The 25,585-nt window shown below is 46.9% G+C and overlaps 1 protein-coding gene across 1 annotated transcript in view; it reads right to left on the bottom strand.

The window, feature by feature from the left end:
- Positions 1-11,264: 11,264 nt before the first annotated feature.
- Positions 11,265-25,585, bottom strand: part of zfpm1 (zinc finger protein, FOG family member 1) — a 71,190-nt gene continuing 56,869 nt past the window's right edge. Inside the window, exons 5-9 of the mRNA XM_030366381.1 lie at positions 19,998-20,100; positions 19,348-19,638; positions 17,784-18,032; positions 17,202-17,444; positions 11,265-16,858 (exon numbers count right to left, since the gene is read on the bottom strand). Coding sequence (XP_030222241.1) covers positions 14,172-16,858; positions 17,202-17,444; positions 17,784-18,032; positions 19,348-19,638; positions 19,998-20,100 — 3,573 coding nt within the window. The 3' untranslated portion in view covers positions 11,265-14,171. The remainder of the gene's footprint in view (positions 16,859-17,201; positions 17,445-17,783; positions 18,033-19,347; positions 19,639-19,997; positions 20,101-25,585) is intronic.

The raw sequence follows: 25,585 nt of genomic DNA, 5'->3' as shown, positions 1-25,585 counted from the left end.
ATCCCAAGCAGACAGTAGATCCCACCCTGCTATATAACATATAGTCAAACTATATATTTTGTTATTGTTTTAATTGTGAGACCCCTAGCGGCAGAAATGTAATATTATACCTTTAAAATAGTGTAAACTGGCTCCTTGTGAAACAATCGGGTTATAGACATTGTCTCTCTACTCTAACAACATTCTCGCATCCCAAGTTGCTAACTGGACTGCAAACAATGAGCGGTGCAGGGCAGAGGAAGCCTAGTCCCAGATACCAGCTGGCTACCCCAGAGGTCCCCAAACGTTGGCCTTAGTCCCCAGAGGTGTCATCGGCGTTATGCGATGACTGCAATCTGGGTTCCCAGATTGCTGGTGTCTTAACCATGGATGTATAGGGGCTTTCATACGTTTCAACACATAGCCTTGTTTGTGTTGTGATATTTTGACGTTATGTCATCTCGAGGCGAGAAAGAGATCCATTTTTGCTTAAGGGTGAGTAGATAAAAATGTAGCTTCTGAGTTATGGCAGGATGATTCATCGATCGTTCTTTATATCAGACTAATAGGCTTCAAGGGCTCTTAACCTGATGAAGGTAGTCTGTGATATACGCATCCCTATATACAGTATGTATTCAAGCACACACACACACACACACACACACACACACACACACACACACACACACACACACACATACACACACACACACACACACACACACACACACACACACACACACACACACACACACACACACACACACACACACACACGCACACGCACACACACATTTTCCTCTTCCCTTTATCAGACAGAATGTAATCAAAACCATGTCTTGTCTCTCTGTACTATCCTCAGATCATTTCACCATCCACCTCAGAATGTGTGTGTGTTTGTCTGTGTGTGTGCCAGCGTGTGCATGTGGTGTGGTCGGAGAGACAGATTGTAAAACACGAATGTATTCGCAATGTTCTCACATGTAAACCCACATAAACAATTAAATGAGCCAAGATACGGTTTGGGACATGCGGGACGAGCTAGCCATTCCAATAATGCCCGACCCCCTTACCCCCACCCCCCCTCCAAACACCACCCCCCCTCCCAACACCACCCACCACCCCTGGACGTAGTCTCTCTCTCTCGCCGCGGCCAGCGTGCTTGTTGGTGAGGAATACAGGAGAAATGTGTGTCTTTAATAAAAAACAAGGCCACCACAAATAGCTCTGCGCAGTATGTGTGCAAAAATGTGTGTATGTGTCCGTGCATTTGTCAGGTTGGAAGGCAAGTCTGAATAGGGGGCTGGGAGGGTCGGAGGATGAGCATGATGATGGTGACAGAGAGCTGCCAGTGAAACACAGCGCCTCGCCGAAAAATGTGTCGTATTGACATATCTCTATGTCTTTGTGTGGCACAGCCCTTGAGTTGTTCAGTTTTTAAGTAAACTTGTTATTACATATTAAATATATATACAAGCTGCTGGCAGTGGCACTTTATCGTTTATAATTATAATAATATCAATGTTGTACTGCATTTCTCACCCTCTGTAATTTCACTAAACAATATGTTCAAGTTTTTGGGATTAGCTACATATATTCCTTTGGCTTTTGTTTCCATCTTGAACCAGCAGCATTTAATATCCTTCCTCACCCAGCTGCCTGCAGATGAAACGCTGGAGGAAATCACATCTCAGAATGAGGCCGCGAACAACTCTGGTCCTATTGTCCGCTATATATTTGTGCCTTGTGCATTAAGTACTATCCTGTCCCATGTCATTGTCTGTCTCCTGTGGAGGCCAGGGCATCATCCCGTAGACTCAGAGCCCAATCACAGTCTCACCACCCAACCAGAGAATCATTTAGAAATTAAAAGCATACTTCAATTTATTTATTACTATTATAGAAATAGTATTATTATAATTAATTGTGTGGGTGTCTACGTGTATGTGTGTGTGTATTCTGAAGACTTTCCAGAAACCCTCCCCTTATCATTAAACAACCTCTGGTGGTGCTGTTGACACCTTATTAAACCAAGATACCTTTTTTTTTTTCTTTCCCACCTCGATGCCTCTGCCACACTGCTGATAGCTATTATCTATGACTAATCGCACTAAGCAGATGTATCCCCCCCACAACAGCTACCTAGGAGTGGGAAAAGAGAGATGGAAGCTCATTAGCCTAAGGTAAAGACTGCTCCTTCTGTTCATTCAGCATAGGGCGGGGGTACATGGCAGGGCAAGACACACATTGATGTACCCATCAAAACACCTTATACGCTGACCGGATATACCTTATACAGCCTGTTCTCTAACCTAAACGACAGAACAGGTTGTTTGTTTATGTGGTTCATAACGACCCATTTGATTTGTTTAGCCCCCGATCGACTGTCAAGTATTTCAAGGTTCTGTCTTGCCAAAACAAAATGGATATTTATTTTATTTTAAGTAGAAATGGGACATTTTAAGGTGGTTTCAGCATGGAAATGCGTTTTCTAGTGATCAATGTGCATTTTAATTTGTATTCTTCAGTCAGTATACCTATGTTTGTTAATGCAACATTTTCTATTGCTGCCATGGTGATTTACACGGACGCTGCTGTCCCTGAAACCGCCCAGCTTGCATGTTATTTGAATCAATGTCTTTGCGTTGTGTAGTCATCTGAGCTTTTGGGTTGAGTGCTGTTTTAGGGGATGACACTTTTTCCTCGACCTACAGATTTTTCTGGCAAATCTAAGTTTGTTGTCTAACTGTTTCTCGAAAATCTAAGTTTTATTGAAAGAAAAATTCAAACCGCAGTTTTAATTTTCCTGATCATACTGCTAAACCAAATGTATTTATAAAATGAACTTTCTGAAAGGATTTTTCGGCAGAAGCAAAGCGGACATAATCTTCCATTGTGCCCACAAAGAACACGTTGTCCCAATCCGTCACAGAGAAGAAAAATACAAAAAAAAATTACATCCATGGGGCACTCTAAAATCTATATTTTTATTGAAAAGCACCTCATCAATTCCATAAAATAACCCATAATATAGCAGCTCAGATGACTAATGTTACAGATGTAAAGTCAGTGATTCAAACAACATGCAAGCGTGGTTTCAGGAATAGCATATATGAATATGAATATATGAATATATGAATCACCATCGCAATGATAGAAAACGTTGCATTAAATAATAAACTAAACATCGCATACTTTTTCTGTCTGAAGTTTACGAAAAAGGAAATGCACATTTATCACTGGAGAAGTTATCAATGAGCATTTGAAAGCCAAAACTATCTTAAATGTTGTTCTTTCCCCTGACAATATTACGTTTGTCATCCATTTTGTTTTGGCAGACAGAACATACAAACATGACATACATGCTGCATTGCTGTTTCTTTAAACAGTAGGTTGGAGATCACGTTGCCTTACACTATGTACCGTATAGCATTTAGGCCTTTAGTGTGTGTGTTTGACTCCAAGCCTAAAGCTTCCATCCAGAGTCCACTGCCATTCATGTAAGCATTCTTGAGCAAGATGCTTAAACCCTACCTGATCTGTTACAACCTGTAGGCCATTCTGGAATCAAGGTAAGACACTCACGTGAAACGCATTTGCTAAATAATTTACAATAATATTTTTTGTCCATTTGTGTTTATTGTTTTATTTTACACTCTACAGAGAATAACAATGTCCTTGGATTTTAGAAGAAAAAGTGAGAAAATATAACTGTCTGTAGATAATTGTCTGTCCACGGTCTTGCGGTAATCATTCCTGCCATTACTGAAATGGCTAATTCAACCAATGAGAATCCCTCAAGTCTGACATTTACGTGGGAATCTCTCTGAGAGATGGGTGATTGGTCTGTGTAACTGATTGGGTTTAGTTGGACAGTTGGTTAACTGCTAACAACTGCTAACATTTTCCTGGAAAGTAAAAAAGTCACGCTTATATTGCTGTACATGTACTCATGAGGCTATTGAATAGGCCTACATTGTGAGAAGGGAAAAGGTTAATATAATAAAGGTTAAAATATGATATAATAAAGGTTAATTCAGCTATGCCCATGAGCATTAAACCATTTTGCGCAAAATGAAAACGGGGGTATTTATTGCAAAAGGAGGTGAGTTCCTTTCATCACATTAAGCAGTTTCCATGGGAATGCTGTCTAGCTAATGATCGCCTGGTGTGTTCCAGAATGTAATCAAAGACACAAACACTGCTCACTCCACCTGAGAAGATCATAGGCCTACGAATCCCTGATCAGATCCTCAATGCTAATGTCATGTGTTTAAAGCAGCCTTTTCAGGACCGGATCATCCTTCACTTACATTTTAACTCCAGCCTTGCAACAAGTGCTAAACTTAACAGGTTACCCAACTGCTAAGACTAGGATATTAAGTGAATGGGGAGGATTTTTAAGGGGATAGCTGTGATGACTAATATGTGGGGGGTTAAACATAAAGGCTATATTAGAGGTTGTGTAAAGGAAACTAAAGAATGCTTTGAGAATTGTGCATGCATTATGCATCATTCACACCATGTAATTTGAAGGAGACACGCGCCGTGCCGTGGCTATGATCAGCCATGATGCATGCTCCAGCAGTATGAGGGCTGGACATAATATGCAAATGATGTGTTTAGATGTATCTGTGTCATCAGTGTGTGTTTGGGGAGGGGTGCTGCTGGATGGGAAACATAAACTTGACAGAAGCAGATGCGGTCATTCCTTCATTATTTACTGTACACGTTTCAACCGTGAGCCGGACCACGTCTCCCGGAGGCTTATCCGTCCCATCTCTCAAAGGCACCTCTCTCCCTTTGCCAGGTCATAAGGATGGGAACTTAACATGCAATAAACATCCCGAAGACAGCACGCAAAAGACATCATAGCTCCAGTTTTTTTTCCTAATGTGAGAAAGACAAAGACAAAGAGTGGGTAGGAGAGAATAGGGATAGAGGGGGAGAGAAGGAGAGAGAAATAAGGAGATGGATAGAGATAGAGAGGAAGAGGCTGAGAGAGGAGATGGGAGGGAGGAAGCTAGGTGGAGAAAGAAAGAATGGGGGTAAGAGGGGGTACAAAAGAGAGAAATGGAGGGCGAGATGGGAAGGGATAGAGAGAGAGAGGGAGGCAAAGGATAAGAGAGAGAGATATGGGTAGATGGGTGCCGGGGGGCAGACAGTGATTTCTGCAAGGCATTCCGAGGAGCAGTTTATGGCTCACTGAGAGCCCCATGATTGAAAAATTATTGCCGTGAACCATTCTTCTTCTCTCTCCCCGTCACTGGGTCACTCAAAGTTCACTCTAGTCAGAATCCAGCGACGCTTTGAATAATAGTCGGTTCAGTCTTGAAAAAAAGAACATATGCAGAATATAAATGTTGATGTCTTTTTATTTTTTTCTGCTGGTTGCTTTGCTTCCCTCCATATCCATTTTTACAATTTTCTGTAATAATAACACCATTATGCTTTCAGAGCTTATTTTAGAAGAATTACGCCTTGTTCTGTTTACCACTAGTCAACGTAAATGCATCAACATAGCGTTTAAGGGGTGAAGGACAACAACCGGTGAACAAAAACTAATTACACGATTTAAAGTCCTAATGTGTTACATTTGGGAGCTAAATGTGACCTGGACACACTGTATCTGTAGTCAATACTGATCTCGATTTCAATAACGTTATAAATAAAATCACATAAGATAACTGATATTGATTGGAAAAATGTAACTATTGACACACCAAAACACCTGCCGCTCTCGTCGCCTAGGTGTCAGCCAATATTGTGGACTGCACACTATTATTGATTTTTTTTAATTCCGAAAGTCTCCAGCCTTCTACCTTGGAGCGGCTCAACCGTACAAATTGTGACTTTTATTAAAAGCTTTAAACTAACAACCTGTTGTCTGCAGTTAATACACAATAAAGACGGCATTGTGGTCAAGATGGGTTCAAGATAGTCATTTTTTTCAATTAGGTCTTGGCCTATTCTCAATTGTCTTGATACCAAGCTTTTGTCTTTGCGTTGACTTTATGTAGAATTAAATGTATTTGGTCCCCTTCGAACTGTGAGCCAAGAAACCTTGGCTGGTGCCAACGCTAATGCATGTTTGATTAACATACCAACCTGCACATATCAAACATGCTAGGTAAGGCTTCAGAAATAAATACAGTGTGTATGTATTTGATGGGAGAGACTGGTGACTCAGCATTGGAAGGTGCCAGAAGGAACTTTCATTGTAGCCACTATTTCCTCGACCAGTCTGTACTTGGTATGGTGCCGTCTCTGCAGTGACGCCAGTCGCTGTGATTCAAGTAGTAGACAGGATTTAATGTCAGACGAGTGTGTGTGTGATATTCTGTGACAGAAATAATCTACAGATGACCAAAAACACCAACAGATTATTTACTGCAATAATACAGAACACTCAGCATCCGGATAGGAGAGGAGAAACACAAACTCATTTTTTTTCACCTGACATTTTGATATTTTTTGATGAAACAGCAGACAGATTTTAATCTGACCAGACCTGACATTTCTATTCCTTTTCATTACTTTTCAACTATTGTTACTAATGTCAAATTATATACTAAAAGGCTATTGTAAAATAGAAAAGGTTGAGCCAAGGAAAATAGTTACAGAATAAGGTTGTATTAGTCAGACAAGGTTCAGACAAGGTCAAACAGATAATGAAACCAGTTGTGTAAGGCCAAATCTGTCAGGGCTGCAGAACACTGATTGAACATTGATTTGAGATCAGTCTCACCTAACATAATTAATTGACATTATATTAAGCAGCTGCACTGGCATTATGGGCCATTGCTGAGTCTTGATTTTACCAGGTTGTTAGTGTCTCTGTCTTGAGTTTTTCCATGCATTTTTTGTCTCCTCCTTTTCCATTATTATGAGTACAGTCAATATTTTTAGGGGGGCTGTTTACAACCCGACTTTCCGGTTAAGTATTCCTCCAAAGTGTGAAACACTTTTGAAACACACACCAGTCTATTATTCTGCATTTTGGTCTGCCAGTTGTGACAATTACAAACCCTACGCTGTACTGAGTCATAAATAACCCTAATGATTATGTGGAAGGTATAGAACAAGGAAATACAAATACAGAGACATAATTGTTTTATTTCTTAAAACCTCCCAGTGGAGATTGCTTATTATTACGCATAAGAAACTCTCAGTTCAGTATTCACCACCATTTTTTTGTCAGCACCACTTCAGACCACTAAATATTGTGAGGGAACCTACCCAAATTACGTCTTACTCTCTCCTAAAAAGGAAAGGAAGGCAGAACTAAAACTTGGCCGATGCTAAAGATAATGGCCGTATGGGGGCAAATACTTTTGTCTGTTTTCCATTACAATCCTAAACCAAGTGAAAGTATTATAAGTGCTTGAAGGAAAAATTTTCTATTTTTGTAGACCAGTGCTTATCTAAATCATGGCACCCCTTGACAGTGATGCTTTGTGCACCCCAACCCACTGAAACAAAAATAGGTTTGCACAAGACCTGTTTATTGAATTGTTGGGCTGAAATTAATAGACCAACCAACTCCTGCATTCATTTTTTACATAATATTGTCAAATGCTAAAAAGTAACAGGAAATATCTTAATTTCTAGCATTACAAAATATGGCAAAGGATAGCAGAAATACAATGTTTTAGTTTAAAGGAAGTTTGCCAAATGTTTTACTAGTTGTTCAACTTCAAAAAGAGATCATGATTCAGCAGAATTACATGATACAGAATGTTTGATGTTATATGCTGCTAGCAATTTAGTATATGTAATTTCTTTGAAAGACATCATGGTGTTAGTTCTGTAATTTTTTTTGGAAAATTACAGGACACATAATACACAGAACTTTATTCATAACACTGACGCATCCAGGAGTTGCTTGAGGAGGAAAATCTTTTGATTTAAAATGAAGGATGTACAATTCCTTCAAACATCAACAGCTTGAACTGCCCAAAACATTACAATACAGTTTGTCCACAAAGAGATTAAATAGGAGAAAAGATGAACAGGGCAAAATCAGGATCTAGTCGGTTGTTGCTCCTCCCCAGTGAACAAAAAAAGTGACAACATAATTCATCTTCACATAACTAATTCATCTTTCGCACGTAGTTCCCTAATTAATGGGATAACCTTTCAGGCAGTGGGCACCTTTAGGGATTATCACTATTCACAAACACGAAGACTGAAAGGAGCTCCCGACTTTCTGAATCCTTACAATTTCCGGCCATCCTTGAAAAAGGAGATTGTTTGCAACTAAAGGAGCTGTACTAATATTGTTATTGATTAACCCCAAAGCGTTAAACATTACCGCTCTAACAGTAAGTTATCGTGTAGTCTCGCGATTGGTCCTGCTCGCTCCAAGTGAAAACAGCTTAAGTCTTACGGACGTAACCCTTGTTGAGCCTTATCTGCAGTAATGTGACTGCTTTCATTCACATCAAAGCCATACTGGCAGTGCACCGGAACTTTACCAGATTTTTAGCAGGCAAATTGAGCGAGGATTAATGGGGATATCAAGCCCTGTCCTCATTCACAGGACCCCATGCGGAAATTGTTCCACAACATTTATGGAATAGACTGCATGATGTGCGAAAGGGCCTTTACTGAGTGCTCTTGCAAGTTAGGGGAGAGTGGTGACAAAAGCGTGGCCAGCAGGGAAATGTTGAAGTGTAGAACCAGAGGCATAAGATGACTCTATCTTCGCGAACATTTTCGTACTCGAGTTATAACCAAGATTAGAAATAGGATATACAATTTATGAACAATGTGTTTGCACAGTGTTTGTAAAAACAAATTAAGAATTGCTTACGTAGTTATATGATATGTTGTGTCACTTCAATAAAAATGAACCAAGATTAAAAGCAAAAGCCTAAATACACACCATGAAAGCAGATATGTGCGACCTCCCGCTCTGGATTTTCGAATTAATACATGTTTTGGAGATGAACTGCTCAAATATATTACAATTTCTAAGGACATACATTTTTTGTACTTTTTAAATACTTTAATGTGTATATGAATACAGATATTGGCAGATTTTAAGGTTAAAGAAGAGGTCATTTGCCAGAAGAATGGATTGAAGACTGGATTAAAGACACCTGAGATTCCAACCATGCACTCTGCCAATAATCTATTTAATAGATGCTTATTAGCATTTATCTCTGATTAGGCAGCCACATGCATCTCTGATTGGTCTCCTCCAGCAGTGATGCCTTAATAACTCTTACAGCCTTGACTCTATCTTTACTGCCATTTCCTACCTAACATTTATGTCTATAGTGCATCCCTAATTACTCTTATAAGGATGGACAAGGTTGGGAAAAAAAGGGAAGGAGAGAGCCAGGGAGAGAGAGAGAGAATATAAAGGCTTAAGAAATAAAAAGGAAGTAGACTACTTGGAGGTTCAGACATTTTGATTTGCTCCTAGCACCTGCACCTCAAGAGGGTACGATTATCATGTTGTCATAATTACACACCTGGCAGTCAATTTCCTTCTAATTATTTGGGATCAAAGAAGGAACACATCTTCAATTAAGGACTGGTCTGTGACGTTCATCTAACCTGACAGGTGAACGACCAGGTCTCGGTCCAGATGGTGCTGTCGCAAACCTCTAGAGGAAAAAAACATGAGCGGCCGCATCATGGTCCACACAGCATTTAGGGGAATTTATAAACCAATACATGTAACTCTCTCTATCCCCTATGAAGGGGTGTATAGAGAACCTAAAAGCAATACTTGAGTTAAAGTAGACATACCATTCTAGGAAAAATGATGTTGAAAAACATGTTGCCACATTTCTCTGGGTAGTAGCTTCTGTGTACTGAAGCTTAGTTTAATATACAGTAACAGGTAGCTTAGCTCACTACTACACCTTCCAAGTAGCTTGGCGAACATTGGCACTGGATTCATCGTCGCCGCTAACTGTGGCCTTTCCTGCTGCTCTTCAAACGCCTGTTGCTGGACAGGTTGGCTGAGATTTGCCAATAAGCTATTTTGCTGTTCTCTGGCGCAACGTTGCCTTGTAGACATGCCTGGGCGCGATAAGGCAAGAAGGCACAGATCTCACACCATCAGAAAGATGAGAGATAACGACTTGTGTCTTCACTATGACAGGAACTGTACAGAAAATATGGGGGGCATGAACAAAGTAACAATCACTGCCGATTAAATGTGTTGGAGTCAAAAGAACATTAATTTACAAATGCAGAAGATTAGAGAGTGAAGGTTGGGTTAGGGTCAGGTGAAATTTCTAAAATGTGAGAGCTGGAGGTAGGACATTTTGTTGTGGTTTTCCTTTTTTCTCCATTTGCAATTTTGGCCGTTCCTAGTCAAACCATGCTACGCTGATTTATGTTTGCATTTCCATTTAAAACTAGGCTTTGGCAAAATGTAGACTAGGCTTGGCAAAAATGCCCAGGGCCCATTTTCTGTTCCAGTCCAGCCCAGCGTACATTGATTGGAGCCCATTTTCCAGGATTACGGTTTCAGAGGTGTAGCTCAAATTGTCCTTTGAAGTTCGAAGTGGTCCAAAAGATACTAAAGTAGAGCAACAAAGTACACCTACTTTCCTTGAGGATAGGAAGGCATTGAAGACAAATTTACTACCACTTCCAGCTCCTATTTAGATTTGTGTCAAGACTTTACTGTAGTGGTTCCCAACCCTTTTTGGCAGTTGACCCATTTTCAAACTCTGAACATTTTTACCTCAACTTTAACCTAAGGCAGTACTTTAACCTGTGCAAATGCTTCCAAAGAAATAGTTCTTACCAAATGATGTGCCTTTTATGATAATATCCCGTGGAACGTAATCACATCGCCCTACTACTAATAGTGCTTTGCTCATGGCTATGAATCATTAGGAAATCAGTTTGTATACGGGACGTCTATAAAAAATATCTATCACTAAAAACGATAGCAAAATATCTGTAGCTCGTGTGTTATTTGCGATCTTTGAATCAAGCCCTTGAACCTCCCGCACCACCACACATTCACAGCACTCTGCAAGCTATGCAGAGCAACAGGGGAAACCTTGACGTCTCCTATCTGCCTTAATGATTCATTCAAGCCTCTGCTCTTAGGAGACGATTAGAGACTAAAGCCCACTTTCAAACGTTCTTTACCTTCCAGTGTGAGAGTGTACCGGGTGTGTCAAGGATGGAGGTCTTGATGAAGGAGTTGTGTAGGTGTAAAATGTTGGTGTATAAAAAGGCAAAACCTTTAGAAACACCGGAGATGAGAGGAAAGGAAAGGAAGAAGAAAGAAGGCAAACACACAAATCTCTTCTTCAGTGTCTCTCAGAACGCTTTTTATTTCCCCATGCATAGTTTGGACAAGAGTGTAATGGAACATGAGATTGAAATGAACTAAAGTATAATGGCTAACAAAGAAAAAAAGATTAAAAAAAATGAAAGGAGAAAAAACAAAAGCTCATCCTGACATTCATTAGGTATCCTCCATTGTCGATTAAGTGAATTAGAACCAATCACAAAAGTGTACTTTTTTATTTTGCGTGAGCGGGTCCAGATCTTTCAAGGTAGTCCTTCAAGGTAAAACAATGTGTTTTAGGTGAGAAAAAAGTGCTGTACAAACATAAATATATTACAAAAGACAAGCCTCCAAAAAAAGAAAAATATTCAGCACAATTCGATTGCAACGCAGCGCATTAAACAAAATAACAAAGATATGAAAAATGAAATGAATGGTTTGAAATTTCTTAGGAGACGGCTGTTTTCTCTCCTGTCTTTGTTCTCTTGAAGGGATCAAGAAAGAAACAAAGACTGATACTGTAAACAACTTGAAAGAAATCAGCACTTCAACTTCACTGCGCCCAAAAAAACTAGTAAAAATGCTTCCTGTTTTCAAAACAGAGACAAAGGTTAAATTGATGGGTTCCCAAACCATGTGTGTTGATGCGTGTTCCGCTTTGGTGGCTTTTTAAAGTTTGACATCATCATAGACATTGTAGTTAACCTTTTGTACTGGTAAAATAATGCAATCATTTTTACATCTCAACATTTGTCAGCCAATCATACAGCACAAGAACAGTGATTTTCAGCAGCGGTTTGTAAATCGGGACAATTATAAAGCACGTTATACAGAGCTTTGCAAGGACGTGAAGAAAAAATAACCTAAAGGAAATGAAAAACAAATGAAGGCGTTATTTAGCGGTTGGTATAGTGTAACAGCCTGCAGTGTAACGGTCATCTTCTTAGCCCTGCGAACCTGAGGAGACTCAAAAGATGTGAAGTCATCTCCCATCTGAAACAAAATGTAACGCCATTAATTACGACTAACAGAAGCCAGTAACCTGACCATACCATACCCACCGACGTACCAAAGAGAAAAAACAAACACAATTGAATTGAACAGTTTTCGCTTACAGCCTGTGTGAGTGTGGGAGCAATAGAGAGAGCGTAAGAGAGAGAGAGAGAAAGAGAGATAATACGATTGAGTCACCCGCAAGTACACGACCAACACACCTTCATTACCGGACAGAACAAATCCCTTCAAAAGATGGGTGCATCTCAAAGAAAACTTACATCAGATCCCAGAATACAATAAGTGGCTTTTCTCAAAAGGTGATAATAAAATAATTAGTTACAGAACGGCACTCGAAGGGAGAAGCACAGACAAAATCAAATCCTGTTTTTGATGCAGCTCAAAAAAAGCATTATATATGTATATATATATTTATATAAATATATGTATTTATAATGCATTTTTTTGCCTTACAATGACATCATACTCAACCATCATTTCAGCTCTTATTTGACCAAACACCATCATTGTAATTGAAACAGCAAACTCAACCACCCTGATCTTTGAAAGTCCTGTGTCCAATACGATGTGATTGCGACGTGACATGAATGAGCATTGTTATTTCAAACCCCTCCGTCAATTTCAAACAATCGAGTGCAGTGGAGAAAAGGATAAGATGCCAATATGGTAGCAAGTCAGGTTGACCGTGATCCGGGGTGATTACCGTCTGTGATACCACACACACGTCTACACTTTAAGATAACACACTTCAATACACCTGGATCCCAAAAACATCTCCTTCGAACAGTATTCAAAAAAATACATCAAATAAAAAGTACAAATACTCTGGTGGACAATAAGTAGGTAGTATCCGTTGACGTGAAAACAGTGAGGACTAAAAGATAAATAGTTCACATTTTTTGTCTCTCAATTTAACAGAAGTACGAAGAAAATAAAAAGTGGTAATGAATGTGGAACACATTAGCTTCAAATATTATCCTTCTGTAATGGGTAACATGGCAATACCACATATTTGCTTTCATCTAAGAAAACACGCAAGCTTCTCTAGTAAGCAAAAAAGAGCCAGTGTTGAAACCAAAAGCCTTATAGAATTCTTTCTGAGACATCTTACACTATGCACATATGATAAAAACCATTAAAACCATGATCAAGTCCTCTTTCTTCCCCCACAAAGAAATAAATTGATTTTTTAAAAGCTTTGAGAGCTCGGGGAACGACAAATTATTCAGAACCAGCGTACTCATTTGTCATAATCGTACAAGACTGCCTCAAACAACCAGAAGGCAGATCACTGCCACAATCAACAATTCAGTTAGACAGAGCGACAGTGAAGGGTCCAGGGGGATTCTGCTTTTTTCTTCTTCATTTTAGCATCCCCTGATACAACCACCCAGGGTATGAATATTTCTGTGTCTCTTGGTTGTGGCCGAAGTTATCTGGGGGACGACAAAACACCAGCTAGTGCAGGCAGAGGGTCGAAGGGGGGAGAGCAAGGGAGCTAGGTCAGTGGCTAGCTGGTTAGCTAGCGAGCTAGGTAGCACATTCATCTCAGCGTTTAGTGTAATACCATCTTTGACCCATAGGCAGGGGGGGGGGAGGGGGGAGATGGAGGAACGCTGGATACCTTAAGTTCGTAACACCACCTGTTGCACATTTCTGCCCCCACCTTCAGAGAGTGGTTAGGCTTCAGGCCCCGTCAGGTGCGTAACAGAAGAGACCGACACAACATACTCAGCCCTGTGCCAATTGGGCTCAAAAACGAGAACCACAGAAGACGGGAGGGACGCAGAGTCTTCGTGTATGTGTGTGTGTCTGTGTGTGCAAATGTGGGTGAATGTGTGCGCGTGAACGTGCACATAGAAGGATGGCCCCAGGACCAAAGCAGGGCTATGGAGAGGCCCTCCACTCACTTGACGTGCTCTGCGCTGTGCGATGAGCAGTAATATTTTTTATGAGCGATGAAAGTGGAGAGGCTGCTGAACTTGATGTTGCACAGCCGGCAGAAGCGAGAGTTACCGTTCTGGACGGGGGACACCCCAGAGTTCTTGGGCAGCCCGGTGAGAGGCGCAGCGGGAGACGGGAGCGGGTGGGACGCCAGGGACGCCTTGTCCGAGAGGAGAGAGGCTCCGGCCGCCTCCCTGAGGGCCTCTGGCACCGGCGACGCCGTCAGAGAGAGGGCCCTGGAGGGCGACACGGCCACCGGGGAGCTCAGCGGAGGGGTCCCGCCCGGGGCCCGCGGGCTCCCGTTCAGCAGTGGGGAGGTGGGGGAGCGGGAGTTGTCCTGCCTCGCCTGCCCGTTGATGCTGTCCCGCCGCGGCCGGGACGCCAGCCTGGGCTTGATGTCGGGGCTGGTGGAGGCGGACGCGGCGGCCGGGCGGCCCCCCTCCCGGGGGCTCAGGCTGGGGCTGGGGCTGGGGCTGGGGCTGGGGCGCGCGTCGTGGGCCGCCGGCAGGCTGAGGAGCATGCCGTGGAAGGACCTGAAGTGCTCCACCAGGTTGCCGGCGATGGGCCTGTTGGGGCAGTAGGGGCACGCCGTCCCGACGCCCTTGGCCCCGGAGGACGGCGTGGAGGCGTGCTGCGAGGAGGCGGCCTCCGAGCCGGGGAGGGCGAGGGCGGGCTGGGGGCTGGAGGTGGTCCCCCCCCCCCCCGTCTGCGCCTCCACGCCTTGGAGGAAGTCGCCGCGCTCCTGCAGAGGCCTGCTCCGGGGCGAGGTGGAGGCGGGCCTCTGCTTGAGCCGGCTCAGCTGCTCCAGGGTGTGCGGCTGCAGCGTGGTGGCCGGGCAGTAGTAGGTCTTGTGGGCCAGGTAGTTCTCGATGCTGTTGAAGCTGATGCTGCACGCCGTGCACTTGTGGTAGTCTGTGAGGGGCAGGGCGGGGAGGACGCCGGCGCCGGCACCCCCGGCCACGGCGCCGCCGGCCCTCGGGGCCTCTCTTAGCCGGGGCCTCTTGCTCAGGTCGATGGGGCGGTCCCCCTCGGGGCTGGAGGCGCTGGCGGCGCCCGGGGACAGCTCCCGCTTCACGGCCAGGCCCAGGGCGGAGGGGGACGGGGCGGCGGCGGCGGCGGCGGCCAGCGCGGCCGCCGCCGCCGCCTTGGCCAGGGCCTCCGTCCGCGCCATGTGGATCTCGTACATCTTCTTCCTCTTGCGCGTGCGGATGGGCTGCGGCGCGAAGGGGGCGGAGCCCGCCGCGGCCAGCCGGGCCGGGTGGTTGGAGCGCAGGTTGGAGGGGTCGTGGCGCGAGGCGCAGTAGAAGCGCTTGTGCACCGTGTAGTTGTCGTGGCGGCTGAAGCGGATGTTGCAGGCCTCGCAGAAGGTCTTGGTGGGGTCGTCCTCCCGGTCGTCGGCCGAGCCGCTGGCCGGGCTGTGGCTGTCCTCGCTGTGCCTCCCCCCCCCTCCCCCTCCTCCTCCTACCCCTCCTCCCACACTGCCCCCTCCCCCCTCCCCCTCAGAGGAGGAGGAGACCCCCTCTTTGGGGGCCACCGCCTCCGTCTTGATGTCCGCCAGCCTGCCGCCGTCGGACGCCCCGCTGCCCGCCGGAGGGTCCGAGGGAGTGGGGGAGGCCGAGGGCGCGCGGCTCCCCCGTCCCTGAGGGGGGCTGGAAGGGTCCGGACCCCCGCCGGAGGGCGGGGCTCCGGGGGGGGCGGCGGCCTCGCGAGGCGCCCCCGGCGCGTCGGCCTGGTGCCGGCTGGAGCAGTACAGCCTCTTGTGCACGTAGAAGTTGTTGATGTTGTTGAAGGTGATGTCGCACTCGAAGCAGGTGGCCCCCTTGTGAGGGGGCGTGGCCGCCGCGGTGGCGGCGGCGCCGGGTGGGGCGGCGGCCGGCAAGGCGCCCGCGGGGTAGAAGGAGGCCGGGGTGGCCTGGAGGACGACCTGGCCCTGTTTCAGGCGGCTGTGGACCATCTCCGACATCTTGGCCAGGATCTCTGAGGCCTGTGGCAAGATGGCCGCCTCGGCGTTGAACATGTACTGAGGGAGGAACACCGCCCCCCCGGGCAAGACCGAGGCCCCGGCTCCCACGGGGGCCGGGCTGGACCCGGGGGTGGGGCTGGCGGGCTCGGCCTTCATGGTGGCCACCAAGGGACTCTTGGGGGAGGTGGACGTCTGGGAGGTGGAGGGGGCGCCCAGACCGGGGCTTGTCTTCTTCCTGGAGCCCCGATCGCCTCCGTCTTCCTCCTGGCCTTCTGATCCTAGCTCCTCCCCTCCTCTCTCCTCCTTCAGGTCCACGTCCATCCTCTCGTCCTCCTCCTCCACCTCCTCCTCCTCCGAGCGGGGCTCCTCCTTGATGCACAGGGGGGCGGGGGAGGCCGTGAGGGGGCTGTAGCCCCTCGGGGTGGCCGAGCCGCCGTTGGCCCCGGGGCTGGAGGAGTCCGGGCGGGGCACGCAGGCCGGGGGCTCCCGGTCGCCCCGCGGCGAGGGCTGCATCTGGGCGCGGTCGGCGGCCGACGGGTGGCTCTGCCGCGGCGCGGGGCTCCGCTCCGCCTGCACCCGCACCTCCAGGTGGGTGCGCACGTGCTGCTGCAGCTGCGCCGGGTTGTCGCAGTTGTGGCCGCACAGCTGGCACTTGAGCACCACGCCGGAGTCGCCCGGGCTGAGGCCTAAAGGGGGGGGGGGGACACAGGGAGGGTCGGGTGGTTAGGAGAGGGAGGACGCCGTGCGGGGGGTACACTCATCGTATCATTTGTCCTGCCGAGCATCAAAGTCCCGGCTCTGCTGCTATCACCGAAAATGGAAAACGGCGTTCACCGAAATAATCTCTGATCGTCAAATCTGTAATGCAGTAAAGCCAACGACTGTATCACAAACTGGAAGGCATACTAAAACAAAGAGCTGCACCAATAAAACCTCTCCGATGGACGATTTGGGATTTAATTGATTTCTTTTACAGCAGCAACCGTGGACGAATATCAAAATGCTGTGGGCTATGATCTGTGGACCGACCTGTGGCCAGGGGCAGGTTGGGCATGCCGGGCCCGGGCGAGTACACCTCGCTGCGGGACCCGGGCTGGCACACCATGTGGCTGGTGACCAGGTGGCTGTACAGGATGTCCCTGGTGGTGGAGACGAAGCCGCAGCCGTGGCACACGCCGCTCAGCGTGTCCGTGTGCACCTTGAGGTGCCGCTCGCAGTTGGCCTTGGTGGTGAAGGCCGACAGACACACCAGGCAGACGAACGGACGCTCGCCTGCACGTCGGTGGGGGAAGGGAGCGAGAGGAAGACGGAGAGGAAGAAGGTAAGAAAGAAAGGAAGAAAAGGTAAAATCAATAAAAAAGCATTAAATAATTCTAGTAATTATGCCTGGGGACATTACTTCCAGTCAAGCAGAAGGTTAATGGAGCAGACTGTGACACTTCAACTCGTCAACAAACATTAAACATTAATACACTAAGTGACTTCCAGTGTCAACCCAACCATCCGCGATGCAGCCTTCCTCTCCAGTGGGTACTGCTTCCCTAAGGACTATGATCTCATTCAGAGGTTCTGTGTGTATCGGTTCACTATGTGGGTCCACCGGCTTCTTACCACTGTGCGTGCGCATGTGGATCTCCAGGGAGCTGGCACTGGGGCAGCTCTTGTTGCACTGGGGGAAGGGGCAGATGCGCTCGTTGGGGTAGGTCTCCTTGGGCTTGTCCTGGGCCGTCGGGGGGGACGCCGGGGCGGCGGCGGCCGGCTGCTGCTTCTGCCGGCTGGCGCAGTAGTACATGAGGTGGGCCTGCAGGTTCCTCTCGCTGCGGTACCAAATGCCACAGTCCTTACAGGGGAAGATGTCCTCTGTGGCAAGGAGGAGGAGGAGGAGGAGGATTCAAAAGAGGGGAGGAAGGAGAAAGAAAGGAAGACGAAGGAGGAAGGATAGGGAGGAGGAGGAGAAGAGGAAGAGGAAGAGGGAGAAGAAGAAGAAGAAGAAGAAGAAGAGGAAGAAGAAGAAGAAGAAGAAGAAGAAGAAGAAGAAGAAGAAGAAGAAGAAGAAGAAGAAGAAGTATGAGTAGTAGTAGAAGAAGAACAGAAAGAAAATAATCAGAATAAACAATTAGGATGGCTATCAAACAATCATTGCAGACAATGCAATTCATGATCAACAATCATCAAGAGAGCAAGGCTGCTGTAACACGTGCTAGTCAACATGCTATTCACACATGTTGACTAGCACGGTTTGCTACATTTATACAACTACGGAGAAGACACCTGTAGTCTCCACGGCAACAGAATGTGGAAATCATGGCAATAAAAGCAACATGTTATTGAAGAGAAAACATGACATCCACATGCTGCTGATGGTTGGGGGGGGGGGGGGTTTGTGTGTGTGTGTGTGTGTGTGTGTGTGTGTTTATTTGTTCCTCTGCAGTGTCCCTTGTGATTTTGTTATTCATTGAATCATTACCATGCTTTGCTAAATATGTGGTGGAATGTTTGAAATGAATCAGAGAATAGGTGTGATCACATATTCACACCTGTTTAGATGGATTACTCACAATCACTGCCTACAGTGTCGACGTGTGTGGGTGTGAGTGTGTGTATGTGTTTGCGAGCATCCACACAGATCGTGTTGCATACTGACGTTATTAAAGTTTGTTATGAGACACATCCTGAGGGATTTAAAGTTGCGAGGCAAGTTAATAACTACATGAAGCACTGCAGTGCCATCTTGTGGTAGACAAGTTGCCTTGCACCACTATGAGTAGAGCGAGGAACGAGACGTAGTTTAGTCATTCAATCAGAGTGTGTGTGTGTGTGTGTGTGTGTGTGTGTGTGTGTGTGTGTGTGTGTGTGTGTGTGTGTGTGTGTGTGTGTGTGTGTGTGTGTGTGTGTGTGTGTGTGTGTGTGTGTGTGTGTGTTTGGTGTGTGTTGGAAGGCAGTTAATACATGTCCCCTATTTAGCTAAGGACTTAGATTTAACCCCTACAATGTTTTACAAGCAAACTAATAAAAGAGGTATACAATCCAGTCACTTGAAGCCCATGACATTAGACTCTTTTTACCAAGCGGTAGTCAGGTCCACAAATGATTCAATGAGACTCAATGGAACTAAACAGAGATGTCCATGTTGCTTTCAGTAGCAATCGACAAAACCCCGATCGACCACACTCACTGTTGATGACGGCTGTGGCCAGGATGGCGGCCATGCCCGCCTGCTGGGGGAGGAGCTGGATGTCAGAGTGATGCGTGGCCAAGTACGACGGCTGCTCCTCCTTCACCGCCAGGGGGCTCTGGGTCGCCGGGGCCAACGCGGGCGGGGCTAGCCGGTCGAGCGGCGGCGGGGTGGAAGACGTGGTGGGGGAGGAGGAGGAGGAGCGGGGGGGCGGAGCCCCCGTGGACAGGTGGGCCAGCAGGCCGTCCCCCTGGACCAGTGCTCTGCGCAGCGTGCAGAACAGCTGCTCACCTGAAGGGGGCAGCACCGGGGTTAAAGCTGCACTGTGGTACTTTACTGCAGCTGCTTATTCTATTAACACATGTCTGACCTGGAAAAGATTCTCATGTTTTATCCTGGTCCACTTCCCCCCAACGTGGGAAAAACTCAGATGACAGTAACTGTTCCCTTAAGCCATCTATAGCTATGGCTGTAGTTACTACTCAAACCACTAGAGGCTGCTAATGGGAAACCTGTGTAAGGCAGGTGTTAGTGTGATTCAAGACACAGGTTCTATATAGGTGTGTAAAGCCTTTTACTGTTTGTTCATTCGTTATAGTGTTTTTGGATGCTGTACGTACAATAGCAGACACATTCCGTATTGTAGTTACCTTGGCTGGAGATGGTACAGTTGGCGGCTGTAACGTCCGGAGTGACCGGCACTCTGTTCAGCCAACACCCCGAGTCCTCGCAGACCAGAGTCAGCCTGGAGCCCTGCAACACACACCCACACACACCAAATTAATTTGTGTTCATTTGCTGATAGAACTCAATTAACATTCAAATGTAAAATGGTCATCACAAATCTCCCCTTTAATCATGTGGTGCTGCGCTGTCATTATGCCTTTAAGGTTTTAATACGTTTTAATGTCGTGTAGCCAAAGCATCCCATCGATTGTTGCTCGTGTTAAGCTCAGGTATTCAATTCATCGAGAGAGAAAATGGGTCATTCTCCCCGCCACTTGTCAACTGATAAAAACAATAACCTTCCATAGAACACACACACACACACACACACACACACACACACACACACACACACACACACACACACACACACACACACACACACACACACACACAGGCACACACACAGTCAGACACACAGTCACACACACAGTCACACACACAGTGTAATGAGCCGACGTACACGCGCGTGCCACCGGTACGCCGGCTAGACGCACTCGGACACAGACCCCAGCGGCGCGGCACGGCGCTCTGACGGCCGCTAGCGGTTGTTTACAAAGGGAGCGCTGGGGAACATGGGTAATCAAAGACCCACAGAGGAAATTAGGAAATGAGGGGGGTATCGTGTGAACAAAGCGCTGCAGAGAAAAAGAGTAGGTGGGAGGGGGGCTGGTTATAAATGAGAAGAGAACCAAAAAATGTGAGGGAGAGAGAGAGAGAGAGAGAGAGAGAGAGAGAGAGAGAGAGAGAGAGAGAGAGAGAGAGAGAGAGAGAGAGAGAGAGAGAGAGAGAGAGAGCAAGAGACAGAGACAGAGACAGAGACAGAGACAGAGACAGAGTGAGAGAGAGAGAGAGAGAGAGAGAGAGAGAGAGAGAGAGAGAGAGAGAGAGATCTGATGAGGTCGCTAAGCTCCTATTCAGGCCGTTAACATAATAAGATCCTTTCTGGATAAACTGGACAAAGACTGGCCAGCCAACATCTACTGTGTGCATGTGTATGTGTGTGTGTGTTTGTGTGTCTGCGTCGGTGTCTATGTGTGTGCGTGCGTGTTTTATGCAGCCCTTGTTTTTCCTGTTTCCCTGGGTCCACTTATTCCAACACACACACACACCTGAGTATTCTCGGGACAATCTTGTCTTTGTTTTCAATGAGACTCCATCCCTCAATCAGTCCCAGGGCACAGGCTTATCCCATGGCTCCATCACACACACACACACACACACACACACACACACACACACACACACACACACACACACACACACACACACACACACACACACACAGACACACACAGACTGAACTGTGTGTGTATTTCTTGCTCTAATCCCGTAATACACTTTCAAGAAATGACAAAACTCTGAAATGTACCTTGATGGACGACATAGTAGGCTGTTTAATTATTTGCTAAAGCCAATATTACTATGCAAGATGCAGGTCAGGGTGCTGGCAGTACTCACAAGCCGCCACTAGATGGCAGCAGTTACCAAGAAGGAGACATAGTGATGCTGACAATACATTTCTGTTTCCCTGGGAAAACTCTTCTTTTTTGTTGACCACATGTTTATTGGTACTTATCAGTATAAGTATGTGTACAGTTTTTTTAAGTTTTGTATTCTTATTTCACAACCGTGGCATGAAATCCTTACTATTTCACAGGAAAGTCATGCTGTTATCTGTGCTTAACTGCCACAAATGTCTTGAGAGACAAAAGTGAAAAAAAGAAAGAAAATAGGTGACATTGATAAGAGACAACTATTGATGTCACTTCGGGGAAGTGTAGTTAACGAAACCCAACAATATCAACCACAAACCACCGAGTGCACAGGTCCTCCACTACCCAAAGAACCGAGCCGAGCCCCACAGACCACCATCCAACCGCCAGCAGTCCATCACCCGTCTGGTGGTGCAGGAGCCGGAACACGACGACACACACTGTAGGGCTGGGTTTGAAGCGGGAAAGTCGGAGATTGACCATCTAACTCAAATCCATTATTGAGATGCAACTCAAGGTGCGCCAGTTTGAGCATAGCGGGCATTGCCGGAGGCTTAACAATTGTTTAATAATCATTATAATAATGCATCCAATGAGAGGAGGCGGAGGCAGAAACGTCGGGCCCCTTTGCTGCCTCCGGAGGACTGGGTGCAGGAGGAAGGTGTGTGTTTGTGTGACTGTGTGTGTGCGTGTGTGTGAGCTTGAGCGTGCGAGACTGCTGAATCAGAGCGTTAAAGACAGTAGAGGTGAGAGACGGAACAAAAGCTCCAGGCTCATCTCATCCTGCTCACTGTACGCCCAACATAAAGAGGCCGGCCGTATTGTATTTCACAGAACCAGTGCTGATGCGCAGATAGAGCTTCCTTTTGTTTTAATTTGTAACCCGACACTGGAGCCATCGTCTGATCTCAGAGTCATGGTCAGTTTTTTTTCGGGAGAGGGGGTTGTGGGGAAGGGGGGGGAGGAGTCCCACAGCCTTTTGTGAGTTTGTTTCACCGTGTTTCGGACGACAGGGCTTGCAGACTTTGCACGTGTCAACACATGCACTTCGTTATAGCACGGAGATCTCTTGCAAGCTGACGCAGACCAAACCCATTCAAATCCTCAGGAAATATTCCTTTACGGCCTTGAACGCGATACCACACGCTGGGACTTTCATGGCGGGCCAAGAAAGTTGATGGATGGACGGACGGAAGGACGGATGGTGAATTAGATCCTAATGAGAGGCGCGCTCACGTGGTCTAGTTTCTGTCATCCTCAGATGATGTCAACAACCAGCTAATGGCACAGAAGTGTGGTGAGGGAGGGTAGGGGGGTGCACCTGTGATGACCCAGGTAGAAACAGCCCTGTATAACCTGGGCTTCAGATGATACTGAGGATACAGGACTCCTGACATGCTGACTGCTGGAGGCCAACTGACCAGAGGGAAGGACAAGATCTTTAAGAAACCACGCATACACACACAGATTATCCCTTATATAAAGTACCAGACACAAACGCACACATTATACCTTGTACAAAAGTACCAAACACACCCACACACACAGTATCTCTCATACGAAGTACCACACACAAACCAACACACGTTACAGAGAAAGATTAATGAGACTCTCAAAGAGGCGCAGGGACGGATCCCACTTTGATGAGGTTCTGTGTGTGTGTGTGTGTGTGTGTGTGTGTGTGTGTGTGTGTGTGTGTGTGTGTGTGTGTGTGTGTGTGTGTGTGTGTGTGTGTGTGTGTGTGTGTGTGTGTGTGTGTGAACCAACAGCGAATGCAGATGCCAGAGATGTAGGAGTGCGTTAAGGGGAATACTCCAGCCACAAGGTGGTGAAACCAACACACACGCACACAGACACACACGCACACACACACACACACACACACACATCAAACGTGTTTGAAACACAACTAGCTGCCTACGAAAATAAGTGACTCGAAGAAACAATGAAAGAATAACGAGTGTCTTATTATTGCCGTGACGGTAAAGGAGTGAGGCTGGCAACAGTGAGATGGTTTGGGCTGTCCTAAAGAGAAGAGTGCTGTATCCGCTCAGGCTCACAGCTGAACATAGAAGCAGCTATGCTCCGAACAGCAAAGTCTACTACGATATACTACCTAACACCCTGACCGCTGTTAGGTGTGTATAAAATACAGTAATTGAAAACAATATTCAAACATTTCGATTTTCCCATTTAGGTTAACCGGGCATGTTGTGCACAACACACACACACCCCATGTTTTTTTTGTTGCAATTTCTTTATGGGCGTGCCAGCCAGACACACATACACACACACAAACACACACACACACACACACACACACACAACAAACTTTGCGCTGACAGCAGTCTGTGCACATTCAGTGAAGAGTATAATTAGGGAAAAGGTAGTAATAATAGTGTCTACAAAGTAGAAGAGAGGAGGACCAGAGAAGGGGAAAGAATTTAAGCGTACGGAAGGGAGAGTCGAGATGTGATAGGGAGGGAGAGGGAGAAAGAGGCAAAGTAGATAAGGAGTCAATTCCACGGAACGCCTTTCTACCCATCTATCCATCTCTGCTCTCTCGCTTCCCCTTTCTCTCGCCACATCCGGTTATTTTTCTACACCTTGATCTGCTCTCTGCATCTATTCATCGCTCCATCCGTCTGCTTCCCCTCAAAGCCATCTCTCCATCCACATTCCCTCCACGCCAGACGCTTTTCCCCCCCTCACAGACTGCACAGCTGCCATTCATCTTCCCTTATTATCTATCGTCAATCGATAGCTCGGCACGATCGGCGATCCCATCCGTCCGTCCGTCCGTCCGTCCGTCCGTCCGTCCGTCCGTCCGTCCGTCCGTCCGTCCGTCCGTCCGTCGCCCAAAGCATCACACATCCATCTCCCCGTACGTCTACTGTCTGGTTCACAGAGAGGTGGGTGAGTTACGCACCCGAGGAGGTGCAGTCTTAAACCCCAAGGCCCTCCAAGCACCCGCCCCCCCCCCACCCCCACCCCCCCCACACACACACCTCCTCCTCAAGCTCCCCCCCCCCCCCCCCCCCCCCCCCCCGCCTTCCTTATGAATATTAACCAGCCCGGAGCCCCGGCATTTTAATCTGCCTGATCCCCGCACTGCTGTCGCCCACATGATAGCGAATCTAATTATTTGGTCTGATATTAACCCCCTCCCTCCCCACACACGCACACACACACACACACACACACACACACGCCATCATCAACCATTCCCACCTCCACCTCTGGTGGACCGACCACGTGTCTGCTACTGCCTGCCGCCCTCGTGCACGTACCTACACACGTACAGTGTACGCGGCCACCGTGCACGTACCTACACACGTGGAGTGCACGGGGGTAACATACACGTCCCTACACACGTACACGCGGGCACCGTGCACGTACCTGCACACGAAGAGTACACACACGCACCGGGTACATCACCGGATCGACACGCCTTCATAAAGGACACACGCACAGACAGACAGACAGACAGACAGACACACATACACACCGGTGTGCCCTGTGATGCCCTCTCCTTATCGCTCTTCAAGGAAAGGAGAAAAGCAGTTCTCCTGCAGCGATAACAAATCCACATGCAAATGACGGCGGGCTCATTTCAGTACTTCATATTCTCCCTGCTTTTCAAAAATGAATGGAGGTGAAGGTAGAGGCTTCATCCCATCCTACGCTGACACACACACAAACACACACACACACACACACAAACACACACACACACAATTAATTCCTCTTTATGCATCCGTCAACGGCCACAGCTGCCATGGGGGGGACTTTAGTGTTTGCATATGCAAATGAGACGGCTACATCTGCTGCATATGTTTTATAGAGTTGAGAGGTGGCGTCTATATGTACCCCATGTGTGTTCATTCGTACTCCGCCGATATTGGATATGTGCGTAAAGGGAGTAAAATACTATTATAGTCCTAATAATATCATATCCGCGGCGATAACAGGATTCTCACGGCTGTCACCGGGCCGACATGCCTGCTGAAGACCTG

The sequence above is a fragment of the Gadus morhua genome, chromosome 9, assembly GCF_902167405.1.
Source record: "Gadus morhua chromosome 9, gadMor3.0, whole genome shotgun sequence".
In the NCBI taxonomy this organism is placed as follows: Eukaryota; Metazoa; Chordata; class Actinopteri; order Gadiformes; family Gadidae; genus Gadus; species Gadus morhua.
This window is presented reverse-complemented; position numbering and strand designations above follow the sequence as displayed.